General features: G+C 47.3%; 1 protein-coding gene across 2 annotated transcripts; it reads left to right on the forward strand.

Moving 5' to 3' along the window:
- Window positions 1–390: 390 nt before the first annotated feature.
- On the forward strand, window positions 391–17386 carry mertka (c-mer proto-oncogene tyrosine kinase a). 2 transcript variants are annotated; one of them, XM_086181050.1, is made up of 19 exons: window positions 391–638; window positions 1526–1841; window positions 1909–2009; window positions 2092–2262; window positions 6418–6504; window positions 6609–6724; window positions 7248–7437; window positions 8055–8200; window positions 10769–10904; window positions 12714–12864; window positions 14078–14166; window positions 14279–14374; window positions 14488–14568; window positions 14661–14753; window positions 14834–14952; window positions 15037–15146; window positions 15216–15375; window positions 16086–16222; window positions 16596–17386. In XM_086181050.1, the coding sequence occupies exons 1-19, from the start codon at window positions 551–553 to the stop codon at window positions 17032–17034; spliced, it is 2826 nt and encodes a 941-aa protein (XP_086037176.1). In that variant the 5' UTR covers window positions 391–550; the 3' UTR covers window positions 17035–17386. The 2 variants fall into 2 exon arrangements, with proteins under 2 accessions (XP_086037176.1, XP_086037175.1); XM_086181049.1 differs by having other exon boundaries at window positions 14834–15146.
- Window positions 17387–17636: the final 250 nt, after the last annotated feature.

Below are 17636 nucleotides of genomic sequence, written 5' to 3' on the forward strand. Positions count from 1 at the left end.
GTACTACTCAGGTTGACCACGTGGGGGAGCAGTTTCCCTCGCCAAGGCGCGTTTTGTCGCTTGTTTGTCCGTTGTCGTGCGTTCCACACCTCGAGTGCACAGCTGTGATTGAATGAGCTGCGGACGCGTTCAGAGGCGTCGAGGCTGTTATTATCTCACATCCGAGAGGTGCGATATTTTACGTCTAAACAGGAGAAATAAGAAATAATATATGAAACACAAACTATGAATAAAAACGTAGAAATGTCACTTGTTAGAGTTTTATTTCGCTGTCGTTGTTTTTCTTTCTTTCTTTCTTTCTTTCTATCTTTCTTTCTTTCTTTCTTGTTTGTTTTTCATCAGTGGGGGGCGGGAGTCCAGCCTTCGCTCCGCCCCCATGGGGTCCTCCTCTGACGTCGCGAAAAGTAAAGTTTTTCCTCCCAGCTGAATGTGACTTGGATCAACAAGCGAGCGCACGCATGCGGGGCTGAGGCGAGCGACTCCAGCGGGGGAAGTCGGTTGTTCCTGCGGGTCCGTAGCCTTCGGTCGGTCCAGACGTCTCTAGACGGTCATGACGGCGATCAGGTGGCCACCGGGCGGGCTGGGAGTCCTCCTGTGCACCGCCACTCTCGCCTGTTTAGCGGGGAGTCCGAGCAGCGGTAAGGTGTTTGTGCTTCTGTTCCTCCTGGTGTGAGAGGGAAGAAACCCAACATTCCTCCCTGCGCAGCTGCAGCACATAGAAATGCTGCTCTTCAGCCGAGGCGGCGGCAGGGCCGGGGGCTCCCGGGGGCCCGCAGCCGCCGCCGCTGCTTCTGTTTTACTCCAACATTTGGCTCCTTTTGGAGATTTTACTCATCTGTTTTGTTTATTTTTTTTTTGGGCGGGGGGTCTTTCTTTGAAGCATCACTGCACTTTTCACTGTCATGTTACCTTTTATCACAAGATACGAATGTGTCCTTCCATGTTGTGGGTTTTAAACTTCAAGTTTTTGAGTCGAAGCTATTGGTGAACTACTGGTGACTCAGGTCAGTGGACAGAGACCTGGAGGTTGGTGAGGGCGGCCGCACTCGGACCCTCAGCGCTTCTGAACCCCCTGCGTGATAACGGGTGAAGCCATCACTTTATCTCAAGAAAACAAAAGACTGTTCTCTGGAGATAAAACAAGCTGGTTAACTCCTTATTTTGGGTAAACAAGCTAATGAGGTAACTAGTTAGTTATCTGGCTGTGAATCTCTTTATCTCCTGGAAGAAGCCTCTTGTTTTCCTGAGACACGTTTGGTGCTCGGAGGAGAAGCTCGGTTGTTCTCGGCCAGTCCAGAGTCTAGTGATATTTTTAGTCATTTTTATATTCTGACAGGTGTGGATGATTGGCAGGTAAACAGAACTAGCATTAGGGGAGTAGCCCGTCGGTGCTGGTCCTCTTGAGAACGTTTGGATTAGAACCCGAGTGTGGTTCTAGGTAGGATGTGAAACCTGTGACACCACTAGCTCAGAGTCTCTTCCTGTAAACCTAAATTAGTAAAACCTAACCTGGGTCTGTTAACAGCTCAGCCATCTGGGATCCAGGTCCACCGATCCACCAGGACCTCGGAGCCCCTTGTGATTCAGAGCCATGCCTCAAAGGTGTATCTGAGCCCAGATGAGCTCAGACGGCTGCACTTCAAGCCCACGGTCGGCTCCCTCCAGCTGTCGGAGGGCCACGAGGCCAAGTTCAACTGCTCCATCGACATCCCTGATCCCAGACTGGAGCCCACCATCATGTGGATGAAGAACGGCCAGGACCTGGCCACTCACGTGCAGCCCATGATCAACGAGCTCCAGACCAGCACAGACGGGGTCACGACCCTCCTCTCCACTGTCAGGTACGTTCCAGGAAGCAACCTGGGCGGGTCTGGTTGTTGACATGTGTCCTCATGAAGTGTCTCACAGCATCAGCCAGGTGCAGCGGGGGGACGCAGGCGAGTACCGCTGCAGGCTGAGCATCGGCAACCTGCTGGTGGAGTCCCAGCCCATCACCATCCAGGTGGAGGGTGAGTGTCAGCGGCCCTACGACATCAGTGTCACCTTTGGGTGTGTCTGTTGGACGCTCACACTCGTCTTATTCAATCCCAGGTCTGCCGACATTCATCCAGCAACCAGAGGACAGGAACATCTCTAGGAACACAGCCTTCACCCTGACGTGCGAGGCAGTGGGACCTCCAGACCCAGTTCAGATCCGCTGGCTCCGCGACGGCTTTCCTGACAGTGACTTTCATAGCTCGCCCAGCAGCTACACTGTATCAGGTAACCCCGACCCCGACCCTAACCACGCCCACCTGTATGATAGCAGCCCTTTCCGGGTTGTGGGGACTGAAGATGTCCTCACGCTGTGGGAGAACACACACACAGCTGTCGGCTCACTTTTCACACTCAGACACAAAGTTGTTCTGTTGATCTCACATGGGGAAGACATGTTGAGGAAGTACAAGTGTCTTCATCGAGTTGAAGGGAGGCTCTTGAAAGCGAGTGACCCGAGACGCTGGACACTGTTAGTGGGTCGTACGTTTGGAGACGGATTTTACTAGAAGACCTGAGAAGGTCGTCAGAGTGTCTCGTTAGACTGCTGAGCCTTCCCTCTCTGGTTGAAACCGTCTCGTTGCTGGAGGTGCAGGTCCTTCCTCAGCTCGCTCTGGCGTGTTGGTGGTTTCTTTTCTGCCTCAGCATCTGACCAGTGAGCATCTGTTCACCGCAGCGAGGCGGCTGTCACCGGGCAGTGTTGCTGCGGTCGCTCAGGCCTGGCGAGCTGGATTCAGGCAACACGGGGATGCTGGGATTCAGTGGAAATTCCTCTACTTGCTGTCATTGTTATCGTTTTCTTGTCATGCCAGTAAGATGATCCATCACGCAGGTTTCCCTATAGATTCACCCCTCACTTATTTTAGCACAGCAGTGTGTGGCCTGTATAACGTCACGCCGTGACCGCGTCTGATGAGATTGATTTCAGATTCAACAGTGAAAAACCCACTTTAAGTGAAACGTGAATAAAGAAAATGGTTCCATTTTATAAGAAAAACAGAAATCTGACATGAAAACATTTGATTTATTGATTTTTTTTCTTAAAAATTGTTTGTTGCACATCAATTGTCTCTAAATGAAGCAACTGACAGATCTATGAATGAAGTTTGTAGCATCCAGGTTACGAATCGAGAAGCGCTGCCAACACGTGGAAAGACAAATATTTGTTTGTTCTTGTGATTGTGACTGAGGGTGGAAAGTAGGCGGCGTTTTAAGGAGGTAGATGTCGTGATTGGAATGTCAGACATACGCAGTATTTTCGTATACTTTGATATGTATGTGTGGAGCAGATCTTTAATGATTCAGCTCTACTTTGAAGTCAAACTTGAAGTTAAGTAATAATTTCACCATTAAAATAAGGTATCAGTTGAGGATTATGTTAATCTTCCATTCGTCTGCTGATTTTTTTCAAATCTGTGATTTGCTGAGGCTCCAAAAGGTCAAGAGAATCTGAAAAAGGCTGGTCACACTTTCCCTGAGTGACGTGATCCGATTGCTTCTCTTTGTCCGTCCAACAGTCCAAACTTCAGTGCCTCTTCCTGAAAATTCCAGAGGAACTAAAACATCCTGATATTTGAGAATATTTGACATTTGAGCTTTTTGTTTGGAAAAAGAATGAAATGATTAATCGGTTGTTGAGGCGGTTGGTGATTCATTTTATTCTGATGAACTAATTGCTCAATCTGTTAATTTCTGGCTGTGCTGGACAACAGTTGAGTCCAGATGAGCTGGAATTGTTTGGTGTAGGAGTCTACGGCCTCCAGCGGTGCTTCTCTGAACGCAAGCAGTCCCCTTGCGCAGTGTGCTCCAGCCCCCCCGCTCGGTGTGCTCCAGCCCCCCCGCTCGGTGTGCTCCAGCCCCCCCGCTCGGTGTGCTCCAGCCCCCCCAGTGCACTGTACTCCAGCCCCCCCACTCGGTGTGCTCCAGCCCCTCACCTTCAGCTGCTGCTCCTGTAGCCTGCTAACAGCCAGTAGCTGAGGGGGTTAAAGGTTCAGAGCTGTGCTTTGGTGCAGCGTGTGCAAGGGCCCGGGCTGCAAGGGGACGGGGGGGCTGTTTGGGGGTTGGCTCCGGGGACAAAGAGCTCATTGACCGCATGGCCCGCTGCAGCCAGCAGGGAGGGGCTGGACACAGAGGCTGGCGGGCTGTGGGCTACCAGAGCTCTCGGTCAAATATGGGCCCAGCGTAAACCCACTCCTGCATACTACAGGAACCCCTCCTCCTCATCCAGGCGACACTCCTTGATATGATGAGAAGTATTTCATGTCCGCACAAGTACTGGCAGTCAGATGGCTACAAATCCAGCGTGACTAGAAAGTGACCCAGCAGGTCACTTGCGGTGTAAGATCTCTGGCTGCTTCCTCATGGAAACAGAGCATCCAGTTCAGGGCAGTGACAGGTGATGGACAGATGTAGGCCTCCTTGTAACTTCTTTAGCCGTCTCTGTCTATTTTTGCTGCTTGAATATAAAAGTGGAAAAAGATCATGGACATCTGAGGCAACGCAGGAAGTGAGAGCCTTCCAAAACCTGATGATTACAGGATCCGCGTTCTACATTTGGTGCAGCAAGCGTGTGTTCGTCTGAGCTTACTTCATGATGTTTCCATGTGGACAGCCAGCCCATCTGCAGTTGCTTTTTGTGTGATTTAGCACAGTGAAAGCAGAAATGTCATTGCTTGAACTTGATTCACTTCCTTTTTACTAAAAACACACAAGTTCTAGAGTGTGTAGTCACACGTTGTCTGTCTTGGACTTGGAGGGATGATGACACTCCGCCTGACTGTCCACTCCACTTGATTATTGAAAAGGAAGAAGCTCCAGCAGGGGAGTGCAGATCTGAGAAGGTTGCAGTGGTGTTATGCATAGATCCTTTACTGTGTGAGTGGCAACGCCGCGCCTCCATGAGGAGGGAAACCCTGTTCTGGTTAACTCAGAGTGGAATGTTTTCCTAAGAAGACTTCAGCTTTGGAAGAATCACTTCAGACTCATAAGTGCTGCTAACTTGAGATGTTTTTTTCCTCTAAATTTCACAAGAAATCAAAGTGTTGTTTTCTCAAAAATAAAAAGGTAGAATCAGCTAGGCAACCTGGACAATTTTGATATTTGTCCCTGGAGCAGCGCCTGGACTCCACATGGTCAAATCTTTGATAAGAATCCTGGCCTGGAGACGCTTACAACCTGGATTCGAGTCCCAGCACCACCTCGCCGTTACAGGAGGGAGGCCTGATGGATGTTTCCACGGTATTACAGCACAGTAACACATGATGAATGTGTTTGCTCTGGCGCCACCTAGTTCTACATCAGGCTGCGTTGAGTTCACCGGGGTAGGATTCGATAATGACATCAGTCAGCTAATTGGGATGTTTATCATGTCCATTCAGGGCTTCCGTAGAGTCACCTGTGGAAGGAAGCTCTTCACAGCCAGTGTGGAGGAGTGGCCACAGTCAGCTGGAGCTTTTCTTCAAATGTTACGACCTTATTGCAGCGTAAATGGTCGTATTTGAAAGTGTGATCATAGTTTTGCTCCATTTGCAGCTCAGCTGGAGGGAGCGATGTTCTAGAATGTGATGCGTCCACTGATCATGCTGGGTCTCGGTCATGGCCTTTTGTTACTTGTTCTGCTGACAAAAGAGTGCCAAGAGTCCAACCTGCTCAGTTCCCACTAGCCGCCGCCATCTGTTTGCTGTGCAGTTTGAATTGAGGCGTTTGCACAACTTGGCTGGAAAGGTGCTGATGTCGTTGCACGACGCTTCTCTTCTGCAGTTGTCATCTAAAGTTTCTTGCAGACGCAGGGAATTCAACAGAGGCCGTGTTTTTCAGAAACAAGCCAGTGGGAGTGAGTGTTTGTGTGGAAGCGAAGCTCTCTTTGCCCCGGTGCTGCTGAGCGGAGGTCAAGCTCCTCTGCTGAATGTAAACAAAACTTCCAGTAATCGCGCTCAGGCTGAGCTGCGATTGTCTTTGTCAAAGGTTTCCGAGACAGAGAGAGTGGAAAACAGAGCACAAAAGGCACATTATGTGGTCGCTGTCCTGTCCCTCTGTAACGGGGCTGCTGGTGAAAGACGGGAATCGTGTGACGAGGAAAAGGATTGTTGCCACAGTGTGTAACAATGCTGAGGCTCAGTGAGGACGAGGCACCGCTGTGTCAACTCTAGAGATATAATAAAGGAGTGACTCATCCCACGTGTGTTTTTTTGTGTCATTTTCAGTCTTGCTACACTCTCATTTCTCCTGTTCAGCTGACCTGGCGCTTTAGCTCAGATTAGCATCAGATTAGAGTCCTTTGACACACTGATCAATGTAGCAACTGTAAAATGTGTCAAGTTTGCCTCTGGCTGGTGTTTGCCTCACATGTCCCAACGTGACCTTGACGATGGCCTTATCTGGCAGGTGTGGACAAGTACACGCGGTTCATCTGTGAAGCCTACAACCCTAAAGGTGTCACCATCTCCAGAGAAGCAAACGTCAACATCAGAGGTAGGAGTGGGGTGGCGTTGGTGCCGTGGTGCACTGAGCCGCGCTGAGCCGCACGCGTGCCTCTGTGTCAGGTGATTAAGCAGGTTTCTGCTGGTGTTTTGTAGTGCTGCCCAGTCCCGTGTCTGACGTTGCTGTGACGGAGAGGCAGTCCAGTAAGTTGATGCTGAGCTGGATCCCGGGACACGATGGCTTCTCGCCACTCGTCAAGTGCCACATCAGGGTAAGAAATATTCCCATCAAAATATTTTGATGTTTATATGAAGAAGCGCGGTAGAAAAGGTTGATGGAAACGGCAAAATTTGAACAAAACCCTCAATTTCGCAATAAAGGTTGGGGTTTTTTTTCTTTGTAAATATGCAGAGCGGAAGACAGAACCCATTTTTTCATAAATGGGCTCTGAGTTAACAAAAGTTGAAATCTTTAAGTCTCCAGACTGCAGCAGCACGGACGATACTAGCAGGCAGATGACGGCGGGAATTCCTCAAGACTTCTCGTGTAGATGATGGAGATAACCTCTTCTTCTGCTCTGTTTATTACAGGCATGTGTAACGTTGCCTGCACCGCCATCCTCTGATGTCATTACATAGCCTGTTCTACTCGCTTCAAGCCTGTTGTAGGAATTTGTCTCGTGCACATTCCTTTTTTGGAACATTTCCGCCATTTTATGGAAAAATTTAATTGACAGTTTAACTGCTGCTGGTCGCCCTCTGATGAATTCTCTCTCCCTCTCTGTCACATGTAAGGTGAAGGAAGTGAGTCGGAGGAAAGGGGAGGTGACAACCACGAGGCTCATCAACGTCACGGTGCCGCCGTTCCAGTATGAAGTCGCCGGGCTGCAGGCCATGACATCTTACAACTTGAGTGTTTCCTGCAGCAACGAAGTGGGGGCCTCTCCTGTCGCCCTCTGGATCCAGAGCAACACCACGGAGGGAGGTGTGTGAGCAGGAGTGTGTGAATGTTCTTGGCACTTGATACAGCAGCCGATCTGTGGTGCAGTAAGAAGCAGGTGCAAGAAAAACCAAATTAAATCCCTCTAAAATCTCTTTTAGAGCTCTGTTTCTGCCTCCTTCACCATCATAAATGAACCCTGTTCAGATTCCAGGAATGCGCTCGGTATAATTTGCCTACTTTCACAACCAAAATATGCTTAACATAAGCTGTCTTGCAGTAGCGGCGTGTAAAAGCTGGAATTTACTACCTGCTTGCTCGATGTTGCTCAAGGCAGAAAAACACTACATCTCTGTTTTGGTAAAGGGTCACGGAGGAAATAGGAGCGGTCTCACTGAGCAAACACCAGCTCCTCAGGGTGGAGCTGCCCCCAATTTCCTTCCTAAAGCCACTGTTGGGGATATTTTAGTTGTATGATTTAATACACGTTGCCAGGAAGTGACCACATACCAAACTGTAATCAAAGATTTAAAAAGAAGTGCAGGCTCTTTTTCTTTTTCCCAGTTTTGTTTCATGTAATTGAATTCTTTAAAAGCCTCCCAACATTTGTTGCTGTGTGGTGAGTTAATGCCTTCCTCATCCGTCTCCCATCACATTCCCAGTGCCGTCAGTTTATCCCCGAAACGTCACCGTGCAGCTGAATGACTCGTGGCTGGTGATCAGGTGGAAGCCTCCGCCAGAGGATAAGATAAACGGCATCCTGCAAGGTTATGATGTCATTATTAGACACGGGACTCAGGTGAACAAGGTGAGCAACACGCTGATCATAGAGTCTGACTCCTCTGTTCACTCTTTCTTTATTTCCTCTGCCAAGGAGGTGGTGTCTGTGTGTGTGTGTGGGGGGGGGGGGGGGGGGGGTCAAAGAAGAGCCCAGCTGGGGCAGATCCATTAAACAGTAAAAAATTACATGTTTTTGGTTCAGTTGTTACAGGCTGAGGTCGCCTGCTGCACGCCTGCTGCACGCTGCACTCTCGTTTAGTTTTTGTCTGATGCATTAAAGAATTACTGATAAAATATTCCAAAGCACGAGACGTCTTGAGAGGCATGGATTCAGATTGATAGGCGGTGAAGGTCCTAAGTGATAGAGGGATTATTTATGTTCTACAACGCTGGATATGAAATGTTCATGTTGAATTGTAATGATGTAATTAGCCACTGTTTTATTGTGGGTTTATCATCAAGGGGTAGAATGACTTGACATTTCAAAATAAGCTGTAACCCTCGCGTCCTTGCAGAGCGACAGACCTCAAAGAGGCTTTCACAGTCGGCTCAAGAGGGTTGGACATCAGAATGTCACATTTCTTGATCGTGCTCTTGACAGAGGACGAACGCTGGAACGTTGATCTCTGCTTCTTAAACTTTGATTCAGTCGTCAAGAAATTGCACTACAAGATTAAGCCGCCAACACTAAATAGCTGATGGGCAGGCAGAAGTTGTCATCAACCAAAACCTCCACTTGTTGTTGTTGTACTACTAGAAACTTGAATGCCTTTGTTTTACTTCCATGCACATTCATCATATGACTAAATTTCTGAGCTACTTCCTCCTTCGGTGTGGATGTTTACCAAAAATCATGAGGTTCTCACAGCTGAGCATCCCCCGCGCATCCCTGTGCAGCCACGTTATATACAGAGGCTCATCACGGGGACAGCATGTTGGTCTGGAGATGGAGCGCTGACACACAGCGGAACGTCCAGTGGTGGTCAGACGAGCGACCGGTCCAGCACGTATCCACACGCGGGAATTCAACTCTCCCCATGACAAAGAGCGTTAAGCACAACGGTCAGAGGGCCGAGCAGCTGCTGAGAGACTCTCCTGTAACAATAAAGCCTAAATGTTAGAAAACTGTTAAAAAACAGATTCCTAGTTTCATCATTTTATGAGCTTCAGTACCACACGTGTTTCTGTCTCCCCCCAAAACTACTTAAATAACAAGTTTTTTTATCTGAGATTGATAGATTTTATTTTGAACTTGTTAAATGAGATCCGCTAGTAAGCAAAATGATCATCCTTAAGTGTTCAGAAGGAGCGTCGGATGAAGTGGTAACGTTTCATCATCCTTAGTCCAGTGAATCCTGCTGAGAATGTGAGGGCATTTGTCTACCGATCAGCGTTTGATGCTCGAACGGCGAGTGTCACATCAACACTTGATGTTCTGTCCTTCATATGTAGGGGAGTGTATGAGAAGATATTCCTTTGCTATGACCTTTGGTTTTCCGTTCTGAGAGCTCGATATGTTCTCTGTGCTATTTCTCATGCTAGTGACTCATGAATGGCGACCATGGAAACAATGAAATATTTGAAATACGTCACCGTCCGTGTTTCCTTCCTGAGGTCACCTTGATTCAGAAGAGCAGAAAGTCCTCCGCGTGGCCCGAGGTCTCTAAGTCAGAGATCATCGTTTGATACATTTGCAGATTCTCTCGCTAAGAAACTGCTGACAAACAAATATCCAGTTACTACTGCGTGATACTTGTACTGCATTGCTAGAGTAGAACAGTGGGCTTCCTTTTCTGTCCTGTCTGTGCAGATGTAAAAGGAAGCTGATGTGTGAAAACTGGTAATTGTTGTTTTTCTTCTCGGGACTTGTGGCCCTGAGTCACCGCTGAGTGAACGGAACAGGATGTATGTGAAGGCTGAATGTCCAGTCAGGTGCTGATGTCACTGCACACAATGGCTTTGTAACGCAGCCCCCAACTCACCTGCTCATCGACAGCAGTCTGATTCCAGTAAGAGTGAATCTGATTGAAATGGCTGGAAGTCATTGTTCCTATTAGTCGCTGGGAGACATGTGAGTTAAGAGTTGCAGCTGCCGCAGACGTGATGCAGCGTTAATCATGAGTTCAGCATAACCGTCAGCACTTTGGTAGCACAGAGGAACCCCAGAACTGTTGTGAAATACAGGTTTTTGTCCGTCACATGTCCCCCACAGCACCACAGCAGCTTTTCCAGAAAGTTCTCCTCCTTCCTTTTTTCAACGGGACTTTCATTATACCTGGACTGTCCAGGACGCAGTTCCTCGGGATCCCTCAAGGAGGTTTCACAGGATTTGTTATTGTGTCTTTGTTAAAGAGTGTAAAGGAGGGAAAAGAGGAACAGGAAGGGAACGTGACAACAAAAGAACCTGCCACACAGCAAGTTGTTGACAGATGTTCCTGAGCTCGCTCTCCCCCCAAAGTTACCAGAGTTTAAGGATTGCAGTATAAAACTTTGTCTTGTACTAACGGGTCTGACTTTGCTTCTCTCAGTGTAAATTATTAACCTTCAGGGTTTGTGATTGTAGCTCTGGGATTCATGTCGGCTGCGTGTCTTTCAGATCCACAGTTACGCCACCGTGGCCTTTGTAGCTGTCCAGGAATTCAACACGACCTACAGTGTGGAGGTGGCGGCATGCACGCAGGCAGGGAGCGGCATGGTCAGCCCACGAGTCTGGCTGTTTGTTCCAGAGGACAGTAAGCGGCTCTATTGATTTATCTCATGTGCAAACTGCTGACTATATGAGCACATTGTACTAGAAGAATAGTGGCTGCTGCACACAAACCTCAACGTGTGTTTTTACGCTGTCTTGTCATGACAGGGCAGGCGAGGCAGCACTCAGGCGTTTACAGAGAGAGAGTTGGAAGGCAATTGCGGAATGTCATTTATAGTGTCGGCTTAGTCAGGCTGCGTCTTATCAGAGGTCAAGTAAAGTTCTCTCAATGCAAAAGATAAAAACAGAGTTTAAGGATCCCCACTATTTCAACCCAGGAGCCAATCAGGGCCCCTTCAGCATCCAGAATCTCTTCATCAATGAATCCAGTGAGGAAATTCCTCCATTTCCATACCAGGAGTTGAACCTAGAACGCCTGGGTGAAAACCAGGCATCCTAATGGCTAGACCAGCTAGACCAGCAGATTTATGGCTGTGGTTCATGGAGACCAACTAGTGGCTGTTTAGCTTAGCATCATGAATGGTAGTGGATGGGAAGTGTTAGCATGTCTCCCTCAAAGTCATCAAATAGTTCAGGTGCAGGATCGTGGTTTGTCCTCCTCATCGTCTGGTGGAGGCATCGTAGCAGCAGGCGTATGTCGCGTCCTCAACAAGTCTTCAGATTTGTCAGCCAAAGTTACAATAAGGTGCTGCGTCAGATCCCTACGCCCAGTTCAGAAAGTAGTTCCGACTATACGTCTGATTTTACTGTGTCTCGTTATTTTGAATTTGTATTTCATAATTAATGATATACACTACCCTCGTTGCATTCACGCAGGCAGAGATTGTTTTGGAGAAAAATGCAGTTCGTGACTGTTGACAGAGCCATGCTAACCTGCACATCCACGATCATTCAGTGGGCTAAGCTAATTAGCACGAGCTTCAGCTCCTGAACGCAACAGACAGGAAAGAAGTCTGACCCTGGGGAGGAAGGCTGATATGGTTTGGACCATCTAGTGACTTGTTGACAACCTTCATGTCCTTCCATTCTCGTTTTAACTGAAAGAAAAATACCTCTCCCGGTGATGTCATCATGTTATCTTATCTTAGAGAAGCCCACAGCCGTGGATGAGAAGTTGGTAGAAAGGGAGTTTACCAGGAAGGAAATGGGCAAATGAAGAGATGCTATCAAGTTGCATCATGGGAAATGTGGAGTCCACGTATGGAGTGTAATAATCAGGACGCCTCCAGCTCTGCAGATGTGGACATTTCTGATCAGTCCTTCAACTTTGTCATACTTGACTAGCCGTGTAAACTCTCAGATAATCAGAGGAATCAGGAACGATGGTTTCCACAGCATAATTATTCCTCTCCTGGACCACGAACTCACGCTGCAGCCTGAGGGTCACCATGACACCTGTCATGGACTCGCGGGCTCTTCTAGATTCTACCCGGTGTTTGTTAGCTTTTAGAATACGTACGTCCGCGAGCTCTGTATATTTGTGTAAGAACTTTACTACATTGTTGGAAGAGAAGAAGAAATGACTTTTTTCAGGAAATAATTTAACCTTCAACTTCATTTGAAGGTTTAGTTAAACATTTGCTGACAGTTGCACATCTGGATCGGTGTCAGCTTTGTAATTTCACAGCACGTCATAGACATACAAGTTGGTCTGCTCCTCCATTGGTTGAAACCCAAATTTTTGCATGACTTGACCGGAAATTGCTATGATTCTAAAATATCCAATCACCCAGTGATATTACAGTTGATGTGGATAGGAGGTGTTGCTTGCTGACCCGTGTTTTCCTCTCTTCAGTCACGCTTATGCTGGTGTATGATCTTGTTATCTCAGAGTCGGGCCCATCACCGTCGTCCAGCCCTGACGCTGGCATTCCAGACTCTGTCCATGTCGTTCTGGGCGTGGCCTGCGGCTTCTGTCTGTTGCTGCTGGTCCTCTGGGGGGCCATCTGTGTCCACAACAGGACCTCTGACTCCTGGTTTAGGTATGCTGAAGCTCCTCTTGTTGATCCAACCATCTTATTTTCTTGTTTTGCTGTGAACGCTGCTGCTGGGCTCTGTTTGACTGGCACCAGTTCCTGTTGCATTGCTGCTGTGTGTTAAAGGCAAGGCAAGTTGATTTATATAGCACATTTAAACACAAGGCAATTCAATGTGCTTTACAGTGAAATACACAGGAAAACAACAACTATTAACAATAAAATATAATTACAAACAAAGACAACACAATGGGAAAGCAATAAGACAAAAGCAGTATACAATGGTTGACAAGGAATTTAAGGGCTGACATGCCATAAAATAGTCAGCTAAAAACATATAGTAAACAAAAAAGTTAAAAAATGTGAAGAGTTGGGGCGAATCTCCAGTCCTCGGGTCGCTTGTTCCAGATATGTGGAGCACAACAGCTGAATGCTGCGTCGCCATGTTCAGTTCTGACTCTGGGGACAGAAAGCTGACCCAGTTCAGACGACCTGAGAGGTCTTGCTGGTTCGTAACGGGGGAGCGTATCCAACATATGTTTTGGCCCCAGACCATTCAGAGCTTTGTAAGCTAACATTCGTACTTTAAAACCGATTCTTTTACTGACAGGAAGCCAGTGAAGCGATCTCAGTTCCGGGGTGATATGATCTATCTTTTTAGTCTGAGTGAGGACTGGAGCAGCAGCGCTCTGAATCAGCTGCAGTTGTCTGATCGTTTTTTTGGGAAGACCTGTAAAAACACTGTTGCTGTAGTCAAGTTTACTGAAAATAAATGCATGAATAAGTTTTTGAAGGTCCGGCTGAGACAGGAGTCCTTTAATCCTTGATGTATATAAAGGCGCTTAAAACAACCTGAAGGCTTCCGGACTCGGTTAATAAACTGTCTTTGCTTCCGGTTGAACACCATTGTCTGCACCTGAGGAGGGTAATAACAGTGCAGCTGCAGATATTGAGAACAGCCAGCTTGTGATTCCAAGGAATTCATCATTATGACTCAGTCTCGCCACTCAGGATACACACAGGAATGTGTCACCGCCTCCTGCTCACGGAGGAAAAGAGTTTGTGAGCCCCGAGTCAGGAAAGAAACAACTCAGTGGGCTTCCTCTCGATGACCTTTCAGTAGAGTCTCCATCTGTGTTTATGTTGCTGCACTGGAGGGTTGGCGACAGCATTGACTCACTGACCTCTGGTTCTCCTGTGTCTCTGGCTCCCCCTGCAGGCGGGTGTTTCGAAGTGGAGAAAAGCCTCAGACCATTGTTGAGTACAAACCGACGAGATCCTACAACCGATCTGCGATAGGAATCACACGTGTGTTTAAATATATACATATATATTTATATTGATATTTATAGCAACAAAAGAGTATATGGACCATCGTGTGATATAAATTCAATGTAACACGAGTGGTGGGTGTCTGCAGTTGGGAGCCTCGGCATCAGTCCTGACCTGCAGACCAAACTTCAGGATGTGATGGTCATGAGGAACCTGCTGTCCATAGGAAAGATTCTTGGAGAGGGTGAGCCAAAATGATAGCAAACAGAAGCATTCACGTTGTTTTTATTAGCACGTATAATCTCACACGGTCAACAGCACGTGAAGAACGTCTGCTTCCATTTCCCTCCCCACCAGGTGAGTTCGGCTCCGTGGTGGAGGGACATTTTAAACGACCGGATGGGACCTCAGAAAAAGTTGCTGTGAAGACGATGAAATGCAAGTTTTTTATGATTAAGAAATTCCCTGAATTTAAAAAAAAAAAAGATAGAACAAGTAGTCAAATATTGAGCGTGCCATGTTGTCAACAGTGGATAGCTTTTCTCAGAGAGAAATAGAGGAGTTCCTGAACGAGGCCGCCTGCATGAAAGACTTCAACCATCCCAATGTCATCCGACTGCTCGGTAGGGCTCCTGAACACCTCACCATCTCACTCCTGTCGTTAGGCCTCATTTCAACGTGTGTGGTGGCGGTTTTGCTTTAGGTGTGTGCCTGGAAGTCGGCTCGGGACATTTTCCCAGGCCCATGGTCATCCTGCCCTTCATGAAATACGGAGATCTCCACAGCTTCCTGCTGCGATCCCGCCTGGGAGAGAATCCAGTGGTAAGGAATCCTAGAAGTAACCATCGGGATCTACTGATCGCACCCGATCACCGTCTCATTGTTGCTACCATCTTTTCTGCTCAGTTCCTGCCCACTCAGACACTCCTGAAGTTCATGGTGGACATCGCCCTGGGTATGGAGTACCTCAGCGGGCGGAACTTTCTGCATCGTGACCTGGCAGCTCGTAACTGCATGTAGGTGTTGCCTTCATGGGTGCGTGGATATCGACAGTATCGATATTCAGTGGCGTCTTTCTCTCCCAGGCTTCGAGACGACATGACGGTGTGTGTGGCAGACTTCGGCTTATCCAAGAAGATCTACAGCGGAGATTATTACAGGCAGGGCCGGATCGCCAAAATGCCCGTGAAGTGGATCGCAGTGGAGAGTCTGGCTGACCGAGTTTTTACTGTCAAGAGTGATGTGGTGAGCGCCTCCGCTAGCGTCGGTCCCTTCTAGGTTCAAGTTTTTTTTTTTTCAAGATCGACTCAGAAATTCTCACTGACATCACCCAAGCTGAGATGTTATGAACAGAGTTAAAAAGCTGGTTCCTCTCTCCGGGTTTCATGTTTTTTATATTCCTTTTATCTCCTGCCAAAACAAAATGTCTGTATTTTAGTTTTCGTAATTAATTGTGAGTAATTGTAGGGTGCTCTCACAATGAACTTGATTCAAATTTCGCTCGATGTCACAGCCTGGTATTTTCATGCCTCTTTCAGTGTTTGGTTGTGAATCATTTCAGACCTTTGCAGTCACGTCCCCCTCCTCTAACTCTCGTTTGAGGGACGACAGTGAAACTCTTGCTCCTCTCGCCTTTAAAAATGGTTCACGATGACATTTGCTCATATTTTCAAATGTAATTCAGTTTCCTTTTTGTGTCACATGAAAGACAACATTCATCTTTCAGGGTTGTTTGTGATAATTGGAGAAGTGATTGATGTCAAAGAGAAATCGAATGTGTGAAAGCGAAGAGGCTGCATGTGCAAACATTTATAAGTTCAGTTGACTGGAGGAAGATTGAAATAATAAAAATAAAGCAGTACATTTTAGTGGAGGTGCTCAGAGAGAACACTTCCATACATGTTGTGCACATAAAAAAATACTTTCTTCTGAACTGGATACTTGTGGTTGTGCAGTGGGCGTTTGGTGTAACCATGTGGGAGATCGCCACGCGAGGCATGACGCCGTACCCGGGCATCCAGAACCACGAGATCTATGACTACCTCCTGGAGGGCCACCGGCTGAAGCAGCCGTCCGACTGTCTGGACGACCTGTGAGTGTCTCTGTGTCCTCACAGATGTTTTCATTCGGCTTCTTTCTGTTGTTGCTCATGAGCTCAGAGTCAAAAGGTAAAATCCAAACTAGTCCATCTAAATGTTGCAGAAGGAAGTTTTGGAGTTATTTGTGACTATGAATTGCTGGGATGTCGCAAGCTTTTTGCAAACACGAGTGGATAAAATGTTGATGCATCGATCAGTTTCCAATAATCAGATGATCAAACGAGGATCATATTTCTGTTGTGACGCCACACCTGCCTGCTCGTGTGCTTTTGTTTCTCTTTGTGAAATGTAACCATGAATGAAAATTGTAGCCTCCTTTAGCTGTCGATGTGTATTTTAGTTTGGCCTCTTTGTGCACCTGACCAGGTATGAGATCATGTACAGCTGCTGGAGGGCCGACCCCCTGGACCGCCCCCTCTTCCCCCAGCTGAGAGAAATGTTGGAAAAACTCACAGAGAAGCTTCCGGAGTCCTCCAGCAAAGATGACATCATCTATATTAACACCAGCTTTCCTGAAGAGGACCCCCAAGGAGACGCACCGCCCGCAGAGCTTCCTGTGTTCAGCTCCTCCCCTTCCTGTAGCCGACAGGCAGCAGAAAACTCAATAGTTACTGCGGACATTCACGGGAGCATGGAGGATGAAGATGAGGATGATGATCGCTACGTAGTGGTCATCTCCTCGGATCCGTCTCTGAGATCGGCCGCCATGGACACTCCTCTTTTGTCGAGGGATGCTTTCAGTCATTCAGACGGAGACACGGCGGGGATGGATCAGAACCCCAGTGACACTTCCCTCCTGCTGTAGGGAGGCCTACGCTCCTGACCAGCGCCGTAATTCAAATGTCCTGCAGTGGTTCCTACTAAACTCGTGGACGATCTGTTGTCATTTTTGTGATGTCGATGCATTCCTGTGTGTGTCAACATAAACAGGTTTGCACATGTTCCCATAAGCTTAAGATTCACTGGACTGTGAAATTGTTTACTGAATTGAATTTAGTGTTGAAGTGTAAATATGGAATTGTAAATACGGTTTGTAAAATTGTCTTGTATACGATAAAAATAATTTATAGGTCCTCTCAAGGCTTCTCTTTTCCAGGTTTCACTAATATTTTTTACACTTCCATGGCAATTACCGTGATACCTCAGATGAATAAAGATGTATAATTAAATCATTAATCTGTAACTCATCCTTAAAAACTATAAAACAGACACAAAGACAGTCAGAGGCAGGCAGGCAAAAATAAAGTCTTCGTAGAAAACGGACCACAAAAATACATAAAACGCTTTCATAATTAAATAAACTGAGTTACAAAAATGATTCAGTCGCGAAGAACGATACGGGAGCTGCGGGTGGTCTTCACCAGTGGGGGGCAGCGATGCGCTAGCAGTTCCTAGTCTGAAATGAAA

Source organism: Aulostomus chinensis, chromosome 16 (genome assembly GCF_037954235.1).
Source record: "Aulostomus chinensis isolate RoL2024-O1b breed Wild chromosome 16, RoL_Achi_v1.0, whole genome shotgun sequence".
NCBI classification, from domain to species: Eukaryota; Metazoa; Chordata; class Actinopteri; order Syngnathiformes; family Aulostomidae; genus Aulostomus; species Aulostomus chinensis.

What these genes read in the sequence shown, in the direction of transcription:
- mertka (XM_086181049.1), top strand. Translation starts at nt 551, where the DNA reads ATGACGGCGATCAGGTGGCCACCGGGCGGGCTGGGAGTCCTCCTGTGC. An exon ending in ATCTGCGATAGGAATCACAC is followed by an intron (nt 14,167 to 14,278) that starts GTGTGTTTAAAT and finishes GGGTGTCTGCAG; the next exon opens with TTGGGAGCCTCGGCATCAGT. An exon ending in TCCGACTGTCTGGACGACCT is followed by an intron (nt 16,223 to 16,595) that starts GTGAGTGTCTCT and finishes GCACCTGACCAG; the next exon opens with GTATGAGATCATGTACAGCT.